This window comes from Neomonachus schauinslandi, chromosome 10 (assembly GCF_002201575.2).
Source record: "Neomonachus schauinslandi chromosome 10, ASM220157v2, whole genome shotgun sequence".
Taxonomy (NCBI): Eukaryota; Metazoa; Chordata; class Mammalia; order Carnivora; family Phocidae; genus Neomonachus; species Neomonachus schauinslandi.
In genome coordinates, this window is record NC_058412.1 from 29,585,414 (window position 1) to 29,600,018 (window position 14,605).

General features: G+C 36.9%; 1 protein-coding gene across 1 annotated transcript in view; it reads right to left on the bottom strand.

The window, feature by feature from the left end:
• The window catches only part of HEATR5B (HEAT repeat containing 5B), a 110,058-nt gene that overhangs the window by 86,679 nt on the left and 8,774 nt on the right, over positions 1–14,605 (bottom strand). Inside the window, exons 6-11 of the mRNA XM_021697821.2 lie at positions 9,160–9,331; positions 7,560–7,717; positions 6,377–6,626; positions 2,669–2,824; positions 1,920–2,170; positions 223–334 (exon numbers count right to left, since the gene is read on the bottom strand). Coding sequence (XP_021553496.1) covers positions 223–334; positions 1,920–2,170; positions 2,669–2,824; positions 6,377–6,626; positions 7,560–7,717; positions 9,160–9,331 — 1,099 coding nt within the window. The remainder of the gene's footprint in view (positions 1–222; positions 335–1,919; positions 2,171–2,668; positions 2,825–6,376; positions 6,627–7,559; positions 7,718–9,159; positions 9,332–14,605) is intronic.

Sequence of the window (14,605 nt, forward strand, 5' to 3'; positions counted from 1 at the left end):
GTAAAGGTGAAACTTTGTTAACAAATTTCTCATTAAATGTACTTAAGCAGAAATTACCAAAAATAGGAATCCACTCCCAAATGAGAGGAAAAACACCTTCACCAATTTTCTCATGTCATTCACAGTCTAGAATGTGAAGTTGAATACTTTTAAATTAAACTTTCTTTATCGTCTACTGACAGTTATACAGTTAGACAAGATCCTACTCAAATATAACTATACCTAAAGTCATAAGTGCTCCAAGTAAAAGCCATCCAGCCTGGGTACGCTGTAAAGACAGCCTGCTATTTTGGGCAGCAGTTCGTAAGAGATCTTCAGCAATACTAACTACCATCTGCAAGAGAAGTTTAAAATTGGATTTTAACTGAAACAAGTTAAAGAAATCAAATAAGAAAATACATAGCTAGTGTGCTTTAGTTAAAAAAAAAAAGTTGTCCTTTTTTGTTGTTGCTGTTAACATGGCTTAAAAGAGGCAACATCAAGGGCTGCTCCATCCTGATTGCACGCCTGTCTCTGAGGAGACCCCACATAGCACAGTGGTTAAGAGAGAGCTCCAGAGCCAGACTGCCTGGGTTCATATCCCAGCTTTGTCATTTCCTGGCTTTCTGACCTGGGATAACTTAACTTCCCTGCCTCAGTTCCCTCACTGGTAAAACAGGTATAAGAGGAATGCCAACCTCACTCCAGGAAGCATTAAGTAAGTTAATACAGCAAAGCACTCAGAAGAGTGCTGGTCCATGCAACCACTTAATAAATGCTATTATTGGTAGTACTGTTATCCTATATTCGAAGATTTGTTGAACTCCCATTATGTTTCTGCCATTAAGCTAATCTTATGGCACCTACAGTCTTATTAGAGAATCTGTCACAGGGAAAATGGGAAGTAACAAGCAGCACATGATTAAATGACAAAATAGTAAGACAGATGTAGTTGTGGTCTGCAAAGGGGAAGGTTATCCTAGATGGAGTAGCTCTGAGGAGATGGCATGAAAGAAATGACATTCTAATTGGGCCTTCAAACAAATGGATAAGTTTGGTACAGGTGACCAAGAAGAGGGATGAGATTCTAATGTACGAACAAAGGCATGAAGGCTGAAAAAGGCATGAGAAGAAAGCAAGATGACTAGTCTAAGTAGAGCAGTGGGAAATGAGAATGAATGGGTAGAAAGAAGGCAAACTGCGGAGGTGCCAGTTTACCAGACAGAGGGGATTATGTTTATTCTCTGAGCACTGGGTAGTCCCGAAGGGTCTCTGAGCTAATGTGAAACATGGAAGTGGTATGGGGAGATGGGAGAAAGACTGCAGGCAGGATAATCAGAGAGGAGGCAGTCAAACAACAAAAGGAGACGGAAGCTGAGATTCGAGCAGTAGCTACAGAACTCTTAAGAACGAATGGATCTGGGCCTAATGTCCCAGAAAGAATCTACATATGTAAGGTTGCAAATAATATTTACATAAACAATATTCTTGAGGAAAAACCATAATAGTATTAGCAGGTATAGTAACTGCAGGTATTAGCAGGTATAGTATAGAAACTGACTCATAAAACCATTCAACTATTATTATCAAAACGCTAAATGCAATAACATATACTCTTGATATCTTTGAATACAACAATATGAATTTTTATCTCTAAAAGCTGAAAGAAAAGCTCTGATTTCCACATAATTACTGTAAAGTTTTTTCTTCTCTAAAATAAAATGATACTACACCCAGACAAAATCTACTATTCCTATGCAGAATTAAATATCAAATTGTAATTAGGGTCTGTCAACTCCATATTGGCAGAACACTGTTTTTTATATTACTATAGTAAAACTGTTGTTTGATCACCCAGCTCAACATTAAACACAGAAGGTGTTCCAATGAAGACTAAAGCCCACATGACAGCACTTATAATTCCACGGTCTCTGTCATACCTTTCCCTTGGCATGAGGAATGCCCAACGGACACTGATGAACTCCACCTAACAAAGCAGCCATTGCAAAGCTGTATCCGCTAACAGCTTCCGGTGAAGTTTTCAAGTTGTTGAGCCGTTCTGCGCACCTGTCTAGAAACGGTGTCAGCTGGAATGGTAAAGCCACGGCCACACAGCGCAAACACCAGGCGGCGGCAAGCCGGGCAGCCATACTTGGATGAAGAAGCACTGAAGTCACGGTTTCCAAAAGTCCTAAAGAGAAATACACCAAAAAATGCCTCTTTAATGAAGTCAAATGATTTCATGAACAAGAAGAATATGTGTAACATGATTAAAATCATAATCATTATGGTTTTACCCAAATACATTTAGAACTTTGCCAAAACACAATACATTATCTCAGAAATAGTAGAGAATTTTAAAGGAACACTTTCTACAAAAAAAAAAAACATGCATAATTACATCCCAAAAAAATATAAAGATTGATGTAAAAATTAAATGTGTATTCAACAAATTTTAGCCAATTATTAGAAACAAACTACCGTGACTTTGTCTCCCCAACCTTTATTCCACCATTTATTCAACATTCACAAACCCAGTGAATCTTAAATAAAACTGAACTTTTAACAAATGATCTGAAAACTACTCATTATAATGGCAAGTAACTAATCAGGAGTTAAATATCAATCACACTTATGACTTTTTTTTAAATGGTAAAAAGAATCCCAGCAAGTAAGTGAATTATCATACCTATAGATGCTTCCTGAATAAGAGGGGATGCAGTAGCATTCAGGCTCTGTACCAGGCTCCCGAGTTCTTGGAGGGCACAGACCATCACATGCTGGCTTGCTGCAATGTCTGCTGCTCCAGATTTGTTTTCACCACTAGTATCATTCACTACTGCTTCTGAAAACACAGAATCATGTGTTTGATGTGGGTGAATTAAGTTGTGACAAAACTTTTTTGATTTCTCCAACTGACATTTTTATACCAGTATTTGCACCAGTTGATGCCTGGGTGTTAAAAGCTCTGTATGTAACTACTTCTTAGCAGAACACCAGTGTAACTAAACACTGAAGTGACTGAGAACACTGTTTAGTGACATCAAGGCAGTACTGAAGTATGCGCGGAGGTATTCTGCCTGCGTCCGGGAATAGCCCTAACTTGAGCAAGCAGCAGCAAAGCACAGTGTACCAAAGCACTGGTTCCCCAGAAAGGCACGTGGCTTCCAATCGCAACTCTACCAGTCACATCAGCTACATGACACTGGGCAAGCCACTCCACTAACCCAAGTCTCCAGTTCTCCTTCTGCTGAGAGGGATAAGGGACTATCTCAAAGAGTACTGTAGTGATTAAAAAGTCAATTCACATAAAGAACAGAGCACAATGCTTCCCACAATACACATGCAGTCAGTGTCAGCGGCCATTATTGTTACTTCGATATTATTGTTGCTACCTCAAGTGCTGCAATATATGGATAGCAACATTGTTGAATTACTGACCAGAAAGCAGATCCATAAGGAAACTGGCTTTAGAATTCCTTACTGAGATGCTCCTCAAAGTTCCCGTTAGCTTTGCTGCCCTCTTCCCTGACCTTTCAATAGAACTGAAATGTATTTAACATGTATTTAATTCTGCTTTTAAGATTTTTAAAAAATCAAATGGTTAATCTATGACCTTAAGATTAATAACCTTTACATGACAGTAAAACTTCCTCACCTTTTTTGCATTCATTGTGTATTAATAGACTATAAGATGAAATCAGAGAGGGAGACAAATCATAAGAGACTCTTAACTATAGGGAACAAACTTAGGGTTGCTGGAGGGGAGGCAGGTGGGAGGATGGAGTAACTGGGTGATGGGCCTTAAGGAAGGCACTTGATGTAATGAGCAGTGGGTGCTATATGCAACTGATGAATCACTAAACTCTACCTCTGAAACTAATAATATACTATATGTTAATTAATTGAATTTAAATTTTAAAAATAGACTAAAATATATATAATATATAATAACAGATTAATACATTATAGACTGTAATTTTCTCTTTTTTTTCAAGATTTTATTTAATTTATTTGCCAGAGAGAGAGGGAGAGAGAGCGGCAAGGCAGAGGGAGAAGCAGGCTCCCTGCTGAGCAAGGAGCCCGATGTGGGGCTCAATCCCAGGACCCTGGGATCATGACCTGAGCCGAAGGCAGATGCCCAACCGACGGAGCCACCCAGGCATCCCCACACTGTAATTTTCATTATGGACCTCGTTATTTTTAGCTTTTTCTGGACTTCGAAATGCAGGAACTCTATCTTTTGATTGCTAAACCACAGCTCCTTGACCAGGTACTATCTATATCTGGTTCACTATTTTATTCCCACAATCTGGCACAGTGTTTCTAGCCCTTAAACATTTCTTCAACATATTATTGTACAAATATTTTTCAAGTTGTGAACCTAGGACAGATTACTGTTTTAATATAACTGAAGAAAAATACCTCATTAATTTAAACACCTTTAATTCACAATTCATAACTTTCAGTTAGCCCTATGCATTTAAAAATGCTTTGCTTGGGGCACCTGGGTGGCTCAGTTGGTTAGGCACCCAACTCTTGATTTCAGCTCGGGTCATGATCTCAGGGTCATGGGATTGAGCCCCAAGATGGGCTCCGCGCTCACATCACAGAGTCTGCTTGTCTCTCTCCCTCTGGTCTTCCCCCTGGTTGTGCGTTCTCTCTCTCTCTCTCAAATAAATAAGTAAAAATCTTTAAAAATAAAAAAACAAAAATGGTTTGCTTGATGTGGATGGAGCTAGAGTGTATCATGCTAAGTGAAATAAGTCAGTCAGAGAAAGACAAATACCATATAATCTCACTCATATGTGGAATTAAAAAAAAAACAGATAAACATATAGGAAGGGGTAAAAAAGGAGAGAGGGAAACAAAGCATAAAAGACTTTTAACAATACAGAACAAACTGAGGGGTGATGGAAGATGGTGGGTGGGGGATGGGCTAGAGGGGTGATGGGTATTAAGGAGGGCACTTGTCATGATGACGGCACTTGTTGTGATGAGAATCACTGAATTCTACTCCTGAAACCACAACTGAACTGTATGTTAACTAAAATTTAAGTAAAAAAATTTTAAAAATAAAAAAATAAAAATGGTATGCTAAGTAAAAGCTATTATAAACAATGAAAACTATAACCATTTGTGAATTTACTTTTACTGATTTTATAAAATATTTAATATATATTCTTTAAATATAAATTACTGATTATTCTCTATTCATTAAATTGTTATTTTTTTTAAAGATTTATTTATTTATTTGAGAGAGCGAGAAAGAGAGAGAGAAAGCAAATGGGAGAAAGGTAGAGGGACAGAATCTCAGACTCCCCACTGAATGCGGAGCCTGAATGTGGGGCTCGATCCCACAATCCTGAGATCATGACCTGAGCTGAAATCAAGAGTAGGATGCTTAATCGACTGAGCCTCCCAGGTGCCCCAAACAAAGCATTTTTAAATGCATAGGGCTAACTGAAAGTTATGAATTGTGAATTAAAGGTGTTTAAATTAATGAGGTATTTTTCTTCAGTTATATTAAAACAGTAATCTGTCCTAGGTTCACAACTTGAAAAAAATTTTACAATAATGTGTTGAAGAAATGTTTAAGGGCTAGAAACACTGTGCCAGATTATGGGAAAAAAATAGTAAACCAGATATAGATAGTACCTGGTCAAGGATCTGTGGTTTAGCAATCAAAAGATAGATTTATTTATTTGTAAAGACCACTATGAGGCAATATAATTTGCCTGATTAGGGTTAAGAAAACTGAACTGTCCTACGGAATGTATATTTTACGTTTAGTTCCCTAATCGGATTAACAGCTCCATGAAGGCAGGAACTTTTATGTCACTCATTATTCAAACCCTGAATTACTGCTTTGCAATCTCAGATACTCAATAACTACTTCTTAAATTGAGAAATTTATAAAATGGACATTTCTTTTAATTATGAATAACTGAGGCTTCACAGTATATCCTACAGTGGGCTAATAACGACCTGTAATTGCTCCTAAGTCTTCCTATTATGCCTATTAACAAAAGGAAAACAAACAAACATGTGTTTATAAAACAAAAGGCCCAAGCAGAAAAATTACAATAGGTTGTTCCTCAAAGATAGCAAAGCACTATGCTGCTGCATACCAGGAGAGCTAGAACATCAGTACAGGTACTAGAAATGAAACAGAAAACCTAACCTTTCAAACATGCTACTCAAATCTTTAAAAATTCTATTTCACTGTAATTATGTTGTTTTAATAACAAGAAGAGTACTCAATAAAAGTGACTCTTAAAACACAGTCCAGAAAAGGACATGTACTAATCAGACCCATTAGTATTTACTAAGCATAATAACATAAAGCTAAATGACTACAGAAATCAACAACACACATCAAGATATCAATTCTTACCTACTGCTTTCATTTGTTTTCCAATAGCTTGGCATATCTCTTTGGCAGCTGCAATCTGGGCTTTTTCACCTAGCAAACTGCCCACAGTAGCTCTTAGGATAAAGGAGACACATCGTCTTGAGTACACAGCCTCTACATGTGTTTGCGTTGCCCGAGGATGGGAAACCAGATCAAGTACGTGGGACAAGAATGTAGCAAAGCTACGCTCCAACCACTGACCACCCAATGTAGTTACAAAAACAACATATGCCTATAAATAAAGATATGAGATTACAGATAAAGCAATACAGAAATAAATGATCACAGCACACAAAATAAATTATATTTGAGATTAAAGTTGAGAAAATTCAATACTTAAAACCTTTTTAGTACTTCTAGCATAGGAATTACTGGTGGAATTATCTTTGGCTAAAAACTGTTCTTAGTAGCTTCCTGAAGAATGTAAAATGACAGTGAGGAGGGAGGGAAGGAAAGCTGAATTCATCCTGATGATGAGGAAGGTAATAGGTTATAGGATTAAGAAAACTCTCACATCCTAAGTAAACATTGACCTAGGACTAGAAAGCCCTGCTTGTGACCGTAAGATAAAAATGGTTTACTTCTACTTTACACTTGTTTCAGGAACAATGTACAGTTGGAGTGATTTTGACTAAGATCACAAAGAAACATTTTATCTTTTTATGTATTAATTATTCTTAGATCATTAACCATAACACCTTATTTGCTTAATTATTATCTTGCAATTTTAACTACAAGTCAGGATTAGTTTCATAATTACATTGGTGATTACTCATTAATGATAAATCCAATCGAAGTATTAACCAATACGATTAGCTACAGAGTCATTGGGGAACATTAAACTCTAAATGCCTCAAGCTATTTGAATACAATTTCAACTAAAACTGAATTATTTTACATCTGATTTTCTGCCAAGTAAAATTTGGGAAAATGTTGGATACTTACATAAACATAGCAGACAAAGGCTTATTTGCACATCATTAAGAATCTATCTTTCCATATAAGTGTGTAATTTGGAATTTGAATGTAATTCATTCATTTGGTAAAATAAACATTTTGGGAAAAAAAAAAAGCAGACAATATAAAAAATCTGTGTGTACTGAGTCTTCCGTGAGATTTCACCAGCAATGCGAACGGAATTCTTTCATACGTATCCATTACAAACCTGTGTGACTCCAACTCTCACTTCACGATTAACAGACCCTCCGACTTTTAACATCTCTCCACCACTCTTTAAAAAACCTGACCCTCCACGTAGAAATCCTGTGGCCATGAGTTCTAAGACTTCATCAAATGTCGCTCGCTTCACGTTCTGGCGCATTACTTTCAGGAAGAAAAGTAAGTTCATAAGCAATATATTTTGCTATTCATTGGATAATATTTTCTAATAAATTTAGCTTAAAAATTCAAGTAATTATTTTTAAGGATCCTTAAACCACTACAAAGAGGGCCCTTCCATTGTCTTATAGTCTTTAAATTTACAATGTACTTGCAAAAATAAATTCAATTTTGAAGTAAAAAATGCTAGGAAACATGGAAGGAGCTAGAAATTAAAAGAAATTCATTAAATCTATGCCAAACATAGTCTAACAATGTTAACCTTGATATATCTAACACAACAAGGACAAAGCACATCCATAGCAGATACTGCTAATTGATCACAGCCCTCATTCCCAACAGAGTAGACTCAAAGAAACTTTGCCAAGTCCATGCTTTCTAGACAACAGTTAGCAATAGATTAAAATGTCACTGGACTGCAGCCGAATTGCCATTCCCTTGCACAGAGCTTCATATTTTATAAAGTCTTTCACATACAGCTGCAAACATAATCCTCACAAAAAGCCTGTAGGAGAGGTATAAAGCTCATGAGTAAGTATGTAGACTTTGGAATTTGGCTGCCTGGGTTTGAATTTCAGCTCTGATGCTTAACAGAACACTTAAGAGAACACAAATTACACAATCTCTGTAAGCCTCAATTTCCTTGTTTATAAATTGGGAATAGTAACAGTACTTATAATTCATAGGGCTTTTGTGAGGATTCAATAAAACTCAGTTATATGCTGAATTCAGTGCCTGGCACATAGTACTTAGTAAACGTTACCTGTCATCATCATCATCTAATTGCACAGACTGAAATTATTATCATTAAAGATAAAGAGACTAAAGCTCAAAGGGTTTCACAGCTAATTAACAAAAGAGCTAGGACTTGAATCTATAACATCTGATTCTCCTTCTACTACACAGAGCTGGAGTAGGGGTGGGGACAGTAGCAGGCGTGGCCGGGCTCCCTCAGGGTCCACTCACAACCCTCACTGAGGCACCTCTATGCAACTGTGAGGCACAGCAGAAGTCACAGGACAAATGTCTCTGACTCTGCTTACAGTAATGGCCAAAAAAAAAGAAAACAAAAGAAAAATAATACTGTACTATAAAAGGGATCTACTCATCAGAGATTGCAAGTAAGGAAGCATATATATGTGCCAGATTCCAGTCCCCTGAAGATTATACAAAACCATCTCATAAATCTTACTTGCTTTTATATCCAGTATACTTGATAGATATTATCCTGTACATTATAACCACAAAAAATGTCTATATCAAGGAAAATGCCATTTGGGTAGTTCTATTCCCTGAAAAAGTAGACAAAGACGCTTAACAATTTAAATCTTTCAAGTGACTTGCCTATAACAAGTAACTTATTTAGATAGATTTCATATACCTTCAAATATCTGTTACAGTCTACATCAGGGATTGGCAAATGATACCTGTTGCTTGTTTTGGCATCAACGCTGTAGCCATGACTGTTCCTAAGAGTTTAGACACTGCCACTCGAACCCCATAATTTGAGTTTTCCAAAGCCTTAAAGCAGTGAGTGGCAATATTTTCCAACTCAGCAGTCCACATGAACACAGCTTCATTCTGTAGTTCTAGTAAACACTGGAATTAAAAAAAAAAAAAAAGTAAATTACATCCTAGAACTTCCACTTCCAGATATATAGTAACAAGATTCAGATTTACTCTCTCTCCTGAAATAACCAAAAAACTAAAACATACGAAATAAGAGTTTTCACGACACTGGACATTAGGCAGTGAAGGAGAGCAATGCTTAGGAGATGGAAAACAAACTTAACACTGTAATTGTCCCAGCTTATGGCCTCGAGAGAGTTTTCAGTACTTAGGAGAAGACATTTAACACTAAACTCCTGTAGTATAAAGAAGAAAGGTCTCAAATCAATAACCTCAGCTTCAACCTTAAGAAACTCATGACGTAGAGCAAATTTAGCACAAAGTAAGCAGGGGAGAAAAGAGAATAATAAAGATAACAGAACTGAAATAGAAAACTGAAAAAGAATAGAAATAAAACCCAAAGCTGCTTCTTTGAGATGACCAATAAATTTGATAAATCTCTAGCCAGACAGATAAAGGAAAGACAAAAGACACCAATTACCAAAATTAGGAATGAGAGCGGTCACATAACTACAGATTGACTATATATTAAAAGAACAAAGAGAACATCATAAACAACTTTATGCCAATAAATTTGACAACTTAATTGAAATAGACAACTCACTAAAGAAAAAAGATAACCTAAATAGCCCAGTATTGATTTTTAAAATTGAATTTGTAGGAGCACCTGGGTGGCTCAGTCGGTTAAGCCTCTGACTCTTGGTTTCGCCTCAGGTCATGATCCTGGGGAGGGGGGGCGTTGTGGGATGAAGCCCTGTGACCAGTTCCTCGCTTGGCAGGGAGTCTACCTGAGATTCTCTCCCTCTGCCCCTCCCCCATGTACTCACTCACACACGCGCACTCTCTCTCAAATAAATCATCTTAAAACTGAATTTGTGTACAAGTAAAACTGGGGAAAACTAAACAAGATCAATGGACTATGTCAATTTCAACACTATTATACTAGTTGTAATACTGTATTATACTTTGCAAGATATTACCATTGGGAGGAACTGGGTAATAAAGACATCTCTGTATTATTTCTTATAATTGCATGTAAATCTACCATTAAATTAAAATAAGAAGTCTACCTAGAAAAAGCAACAACAAAAACAACACAAGAAATCAAATATAAAACAAAAGGCACTTGACAAAATCCAACATCCATTCCTGATAAAACCTCTTAGCAAGCTAGGAATATAAGGGCGCTTCCTCAACTTGCTAAAAGTCATCAAGAAAAACCAACACTAAATGGCAAAAAACTGAATGTTTTCTCTATAAGGATCTGGAATAAGACAAGGATGTTTGCTCTCATGTCTTTTTTTTTTTTAAGATTTTTTTTACAATAGCACCAAAAACCATAAGATACCTCGGAATAAACCTAACCAAAGAGGTAAAGGATCTATACTCTAGGAACTACAGAACACTCATGAAAGAAATTGAAGAAGACACAAAAAGATGGAAAAATATTCCATGCTCATGGATCGGAAGAATAAACATTGTTAAAATGTCTATGCTACCCAGAGCAATCGATACCTTCAACGCCATCCCAAGCAAAATTCCAATGACATTTTTCAAAGTGCTGGAACAAACGATCCTAAAATTTGTATGGAATCAGAAAAGATCCCGAATCGCCAAGGAAATGTTGAAAAAGAAAAACAAAGCTGGGGGCATCACGTTGCCCGATTTCAAGCTATATTACAAAGTTGTGATCACCAAGACAGCATGGTACTGGCACAAAAACAGACATACAGACCAATGGAACAGAATAGAGAACCTAGATATGGAACTCTATGGTCAAATAATCTTTGACAAAGCAGGAAAAAACATGCAATGGAAAAAAGACAGTTTCTTCAATAAATGGTGCTGGGAAAATTGGACAGCCACATGCAGAAGAATGAAACTCAACCATTCTCTAACCCCATTCACAAAGATAAACTCAAAGTGGACGAAAGACCTCAATGTGAGACAGGAATCCATCCAAATCCTAGGATTTGCCAAATAGGCAGTAACCTCTTGGACATCACCCACAGCAACTTCTTTCAAGATACATCTCCAAAAGCTAGTGAAACAAAAGCAAAAATGAACTTTTGGGACTTCATCAAGATAAAAAGCTTCTGCACAGCAAAGGAAACAGTCAACAAAACAAAGAGGCAACCCACAGAATGGGAGAAGATATTTGCAAATGACACTACAGATAAAGGGCTGGTATCCAAGATCTATAAAGAACTTCTCAAACTCAACACCCAAAAAACAAATAATCAAGTCAAAAAGTCGGCAGAAGATATGAAAAGACACTTCTCTGAAGAAGACATACAAATGGCTAACAGACACATGAAAAAGTGTTCATCATCATTAGCCTTCAGGGAAATCCAAATCAAAACCACATTGAGATACCACCTTACACCAGTTAGAATGGCAAAAATGGACAGGGAAAGAAACAACACATGTTGGAGAGGTTGTGGAGAAAGGGGAACCCTCTTACACTGTTGGTGGGAATGCAAGGTGGTACAGCCACTTTGGAAAACAGGGTGGAGGTGCCTCAAAAATTTAAAAATAGAGCTACCCTATGACCCAGCAATTGCACTTCTGGGTATTTACCCCAAAGACACAGACGTAGTGAAAAGAAGGGCCATATGCACCCCAATGTTCATAGCAGCAATGTCTGCAATAACCAAACTGTGGAAAGAGCCGAGATGCCCTTCCACAGATGAATGGATAAAGAAGATGTGGTCCATATATACATTGGAATATTACTCAGCCATCAGAAAGGATGAATACCCAACTTTGACATCAACATGGATGGGACTGGAGGAGATTATGCTAAGTGAAATAAGTCAAGCAGAGAAAGTCAATTATCATATGGTTTCACTTATTTGTGGAACATAAGGAATAGCATGGAGGACATTAGGAGAAGGAAGGGGAAAATGGGGGGGGGGAATTGGAGGGAGAGATGAACCATGAGAGACTACGGACCTGAGAAACAAACAGGGTTTTAGAGGGGAAGGGGGAGGGGGGATTGGTTAGCCCGGTGATGGGTATTAAGGAGGGCACGTACTGCATGGAGCACTGGGTATTATACGAAAACAATGGATCGTGGATCACTACATCAAAAACCGATGATGTATTGTATGGTGACTACCATAACATAATAAAATTTAAAAAAAAAAAAAGATTTTTTATTTATTTGAGAAAGAGTGAGAGAGCGCGTGCACACGCAAGCATGGGGGGGGAGGGGCAGAGGGAGCAGGAGAAGCAGACTTCCTGCTGAGCAAGGAGCCCAACACGGAACCTGATCCCAAGACTCTGGGATCATGACCTGAGCCAAAGGCAGAGGCTTAACCAACTGAGCCACTCAGGTGCCCCTGCTCTCATATTTTTAATTCAACACTGTATTGAAGGATTTCTCCAGAGCAAAAGGTATCCTTATTGGAAAAGAAGTAAAACTGTCTTTATTCTTAGACAACGTGATTGTCTATGTAGAATACCTGACAGAATCTATTAAAAGAGATGATAGAACTTTTAAGTCATTTAACAACTTTGGCAGATACAAGAACAATATACAAAAATCAAGTGTATTTCTGTGTTATCAATGAACAATTAGAAATTAAAATTTTAAAAATCAATACCATTTAAAATAGCATTGAAAATATGAAATACTTAAGGATAAATATGACAAAAGATGTCCAAGACCTATAACTGGAAACCACAAAATGTTGCTAAGAGAAAACAAAGAAGACCTAAATAAGTTAGAAGATTTAATATTGTTAAGATGTCAACTTTTCCCAAATTGATCCACAGAGTCACTGTAAAATACCAGTATGAGTCAGCATCCCAGCATGGTATTTTTCTAGAAATTGATAAGTTAATTCTAAAATTCGTATGGAAATGCAAAGAGCCTAGAATACTATTTTGAAAAAGAACAAAGTTGGAAAGTTAACACTACCTGGTTTCAAGACTTATTATGAAGGTACAGTAATTAGGACAGTGTTATGGACATCAAGATAGATTAGTGGAACATTAAATAGAGTCCAAAATAGACCCATACACATATGGACAACCAACTTTCAACAAAGGTGCGAAGGCAATTTAAGTGAAGAAAAGATAGTGTTTTCAATGTGGTACTGGAACAAGTGAATATACACATGCAAAAAAAAAAAAAAAAATTTTATTCAAATTTTTTACCAAATTTAAAAATTAACTCAAAATGGATCATATATCTCAGTATAAAACTATGAAACTTCTAGAAGGAAACATAAGAGAAACCTTCAGTCAGGAAAAGTTTTCTTAGATACAATACGAGCAGCACAGATATAAAAATTGGTAAATTGAAAAAAAACCTGGTAAATTGGACTTTGACAAAATTCAAAACTTCCCTTCTTTCCCTTAGAAAGGCACTATTTAGAGAATGAAAAGACAGGCCACAGCTGAGAAAAAGTATTTGCAAACCGTCTATCTGATAAAAAAATATATAAAAACTCTATATAGTACTATCAAAACTCAATAATAAGAAAACTACTCAATAAAACAACAGGCAAAAGACCTGAATAGATTCTCCATCAAAGAAGATATGGATGGCAATAAAAGCACGTGAAATATGCTCATCTTTAGTCCTTAGGGAAATACAAACTAAAGCCACAATGAGATATGGGTACGTATCTGTTAGAATGGCCAAAATGACTGACAATACAAACGAGGATGTGGAGGAATTAGAAATCTCATACATTGCTGGTGGAAATGTAAAATGGTACGAGTACTTTGGAAAATAGTTTGGCAATTTTTTTAAAAAGTTAAACATTAATCTATCACACAATCCAGTTATTCCACTCCTAGGTACTTATCCAGGTAGAATAATGCATATGTCCACACAAAAACTTGTACACAGATGTTTATAGCTTTTTTTCTAATAGCCTAAACTGGAAGCAATTCAAATGTCCTTAACAGGTGAAGGAATAAACTAATTGTGGTACATCCACACAATGACATACTACTCAGCAATAACAATATAGATGAAGCTCAAGATAATTATGCTGAGTAAAAGAAGCCAGACCAAAGAAAGAGAGCACATACCCCATGATTGCATTTGTATATAATTCTACAAATTGAAACTAATCTATGAGGGGCGCCTGGGTGGCTCAGTTGGTTAAGCGACTGCCTTCGGCTCAGGTCATGATCCTGGAGTCCCGGGATCGAGTCCCGCATCAGGCTCCCTGCTCGGCAGAGAGTCTGCTTCTCCCTCTGACCCTCCCCCCTCTCATGTGCTCT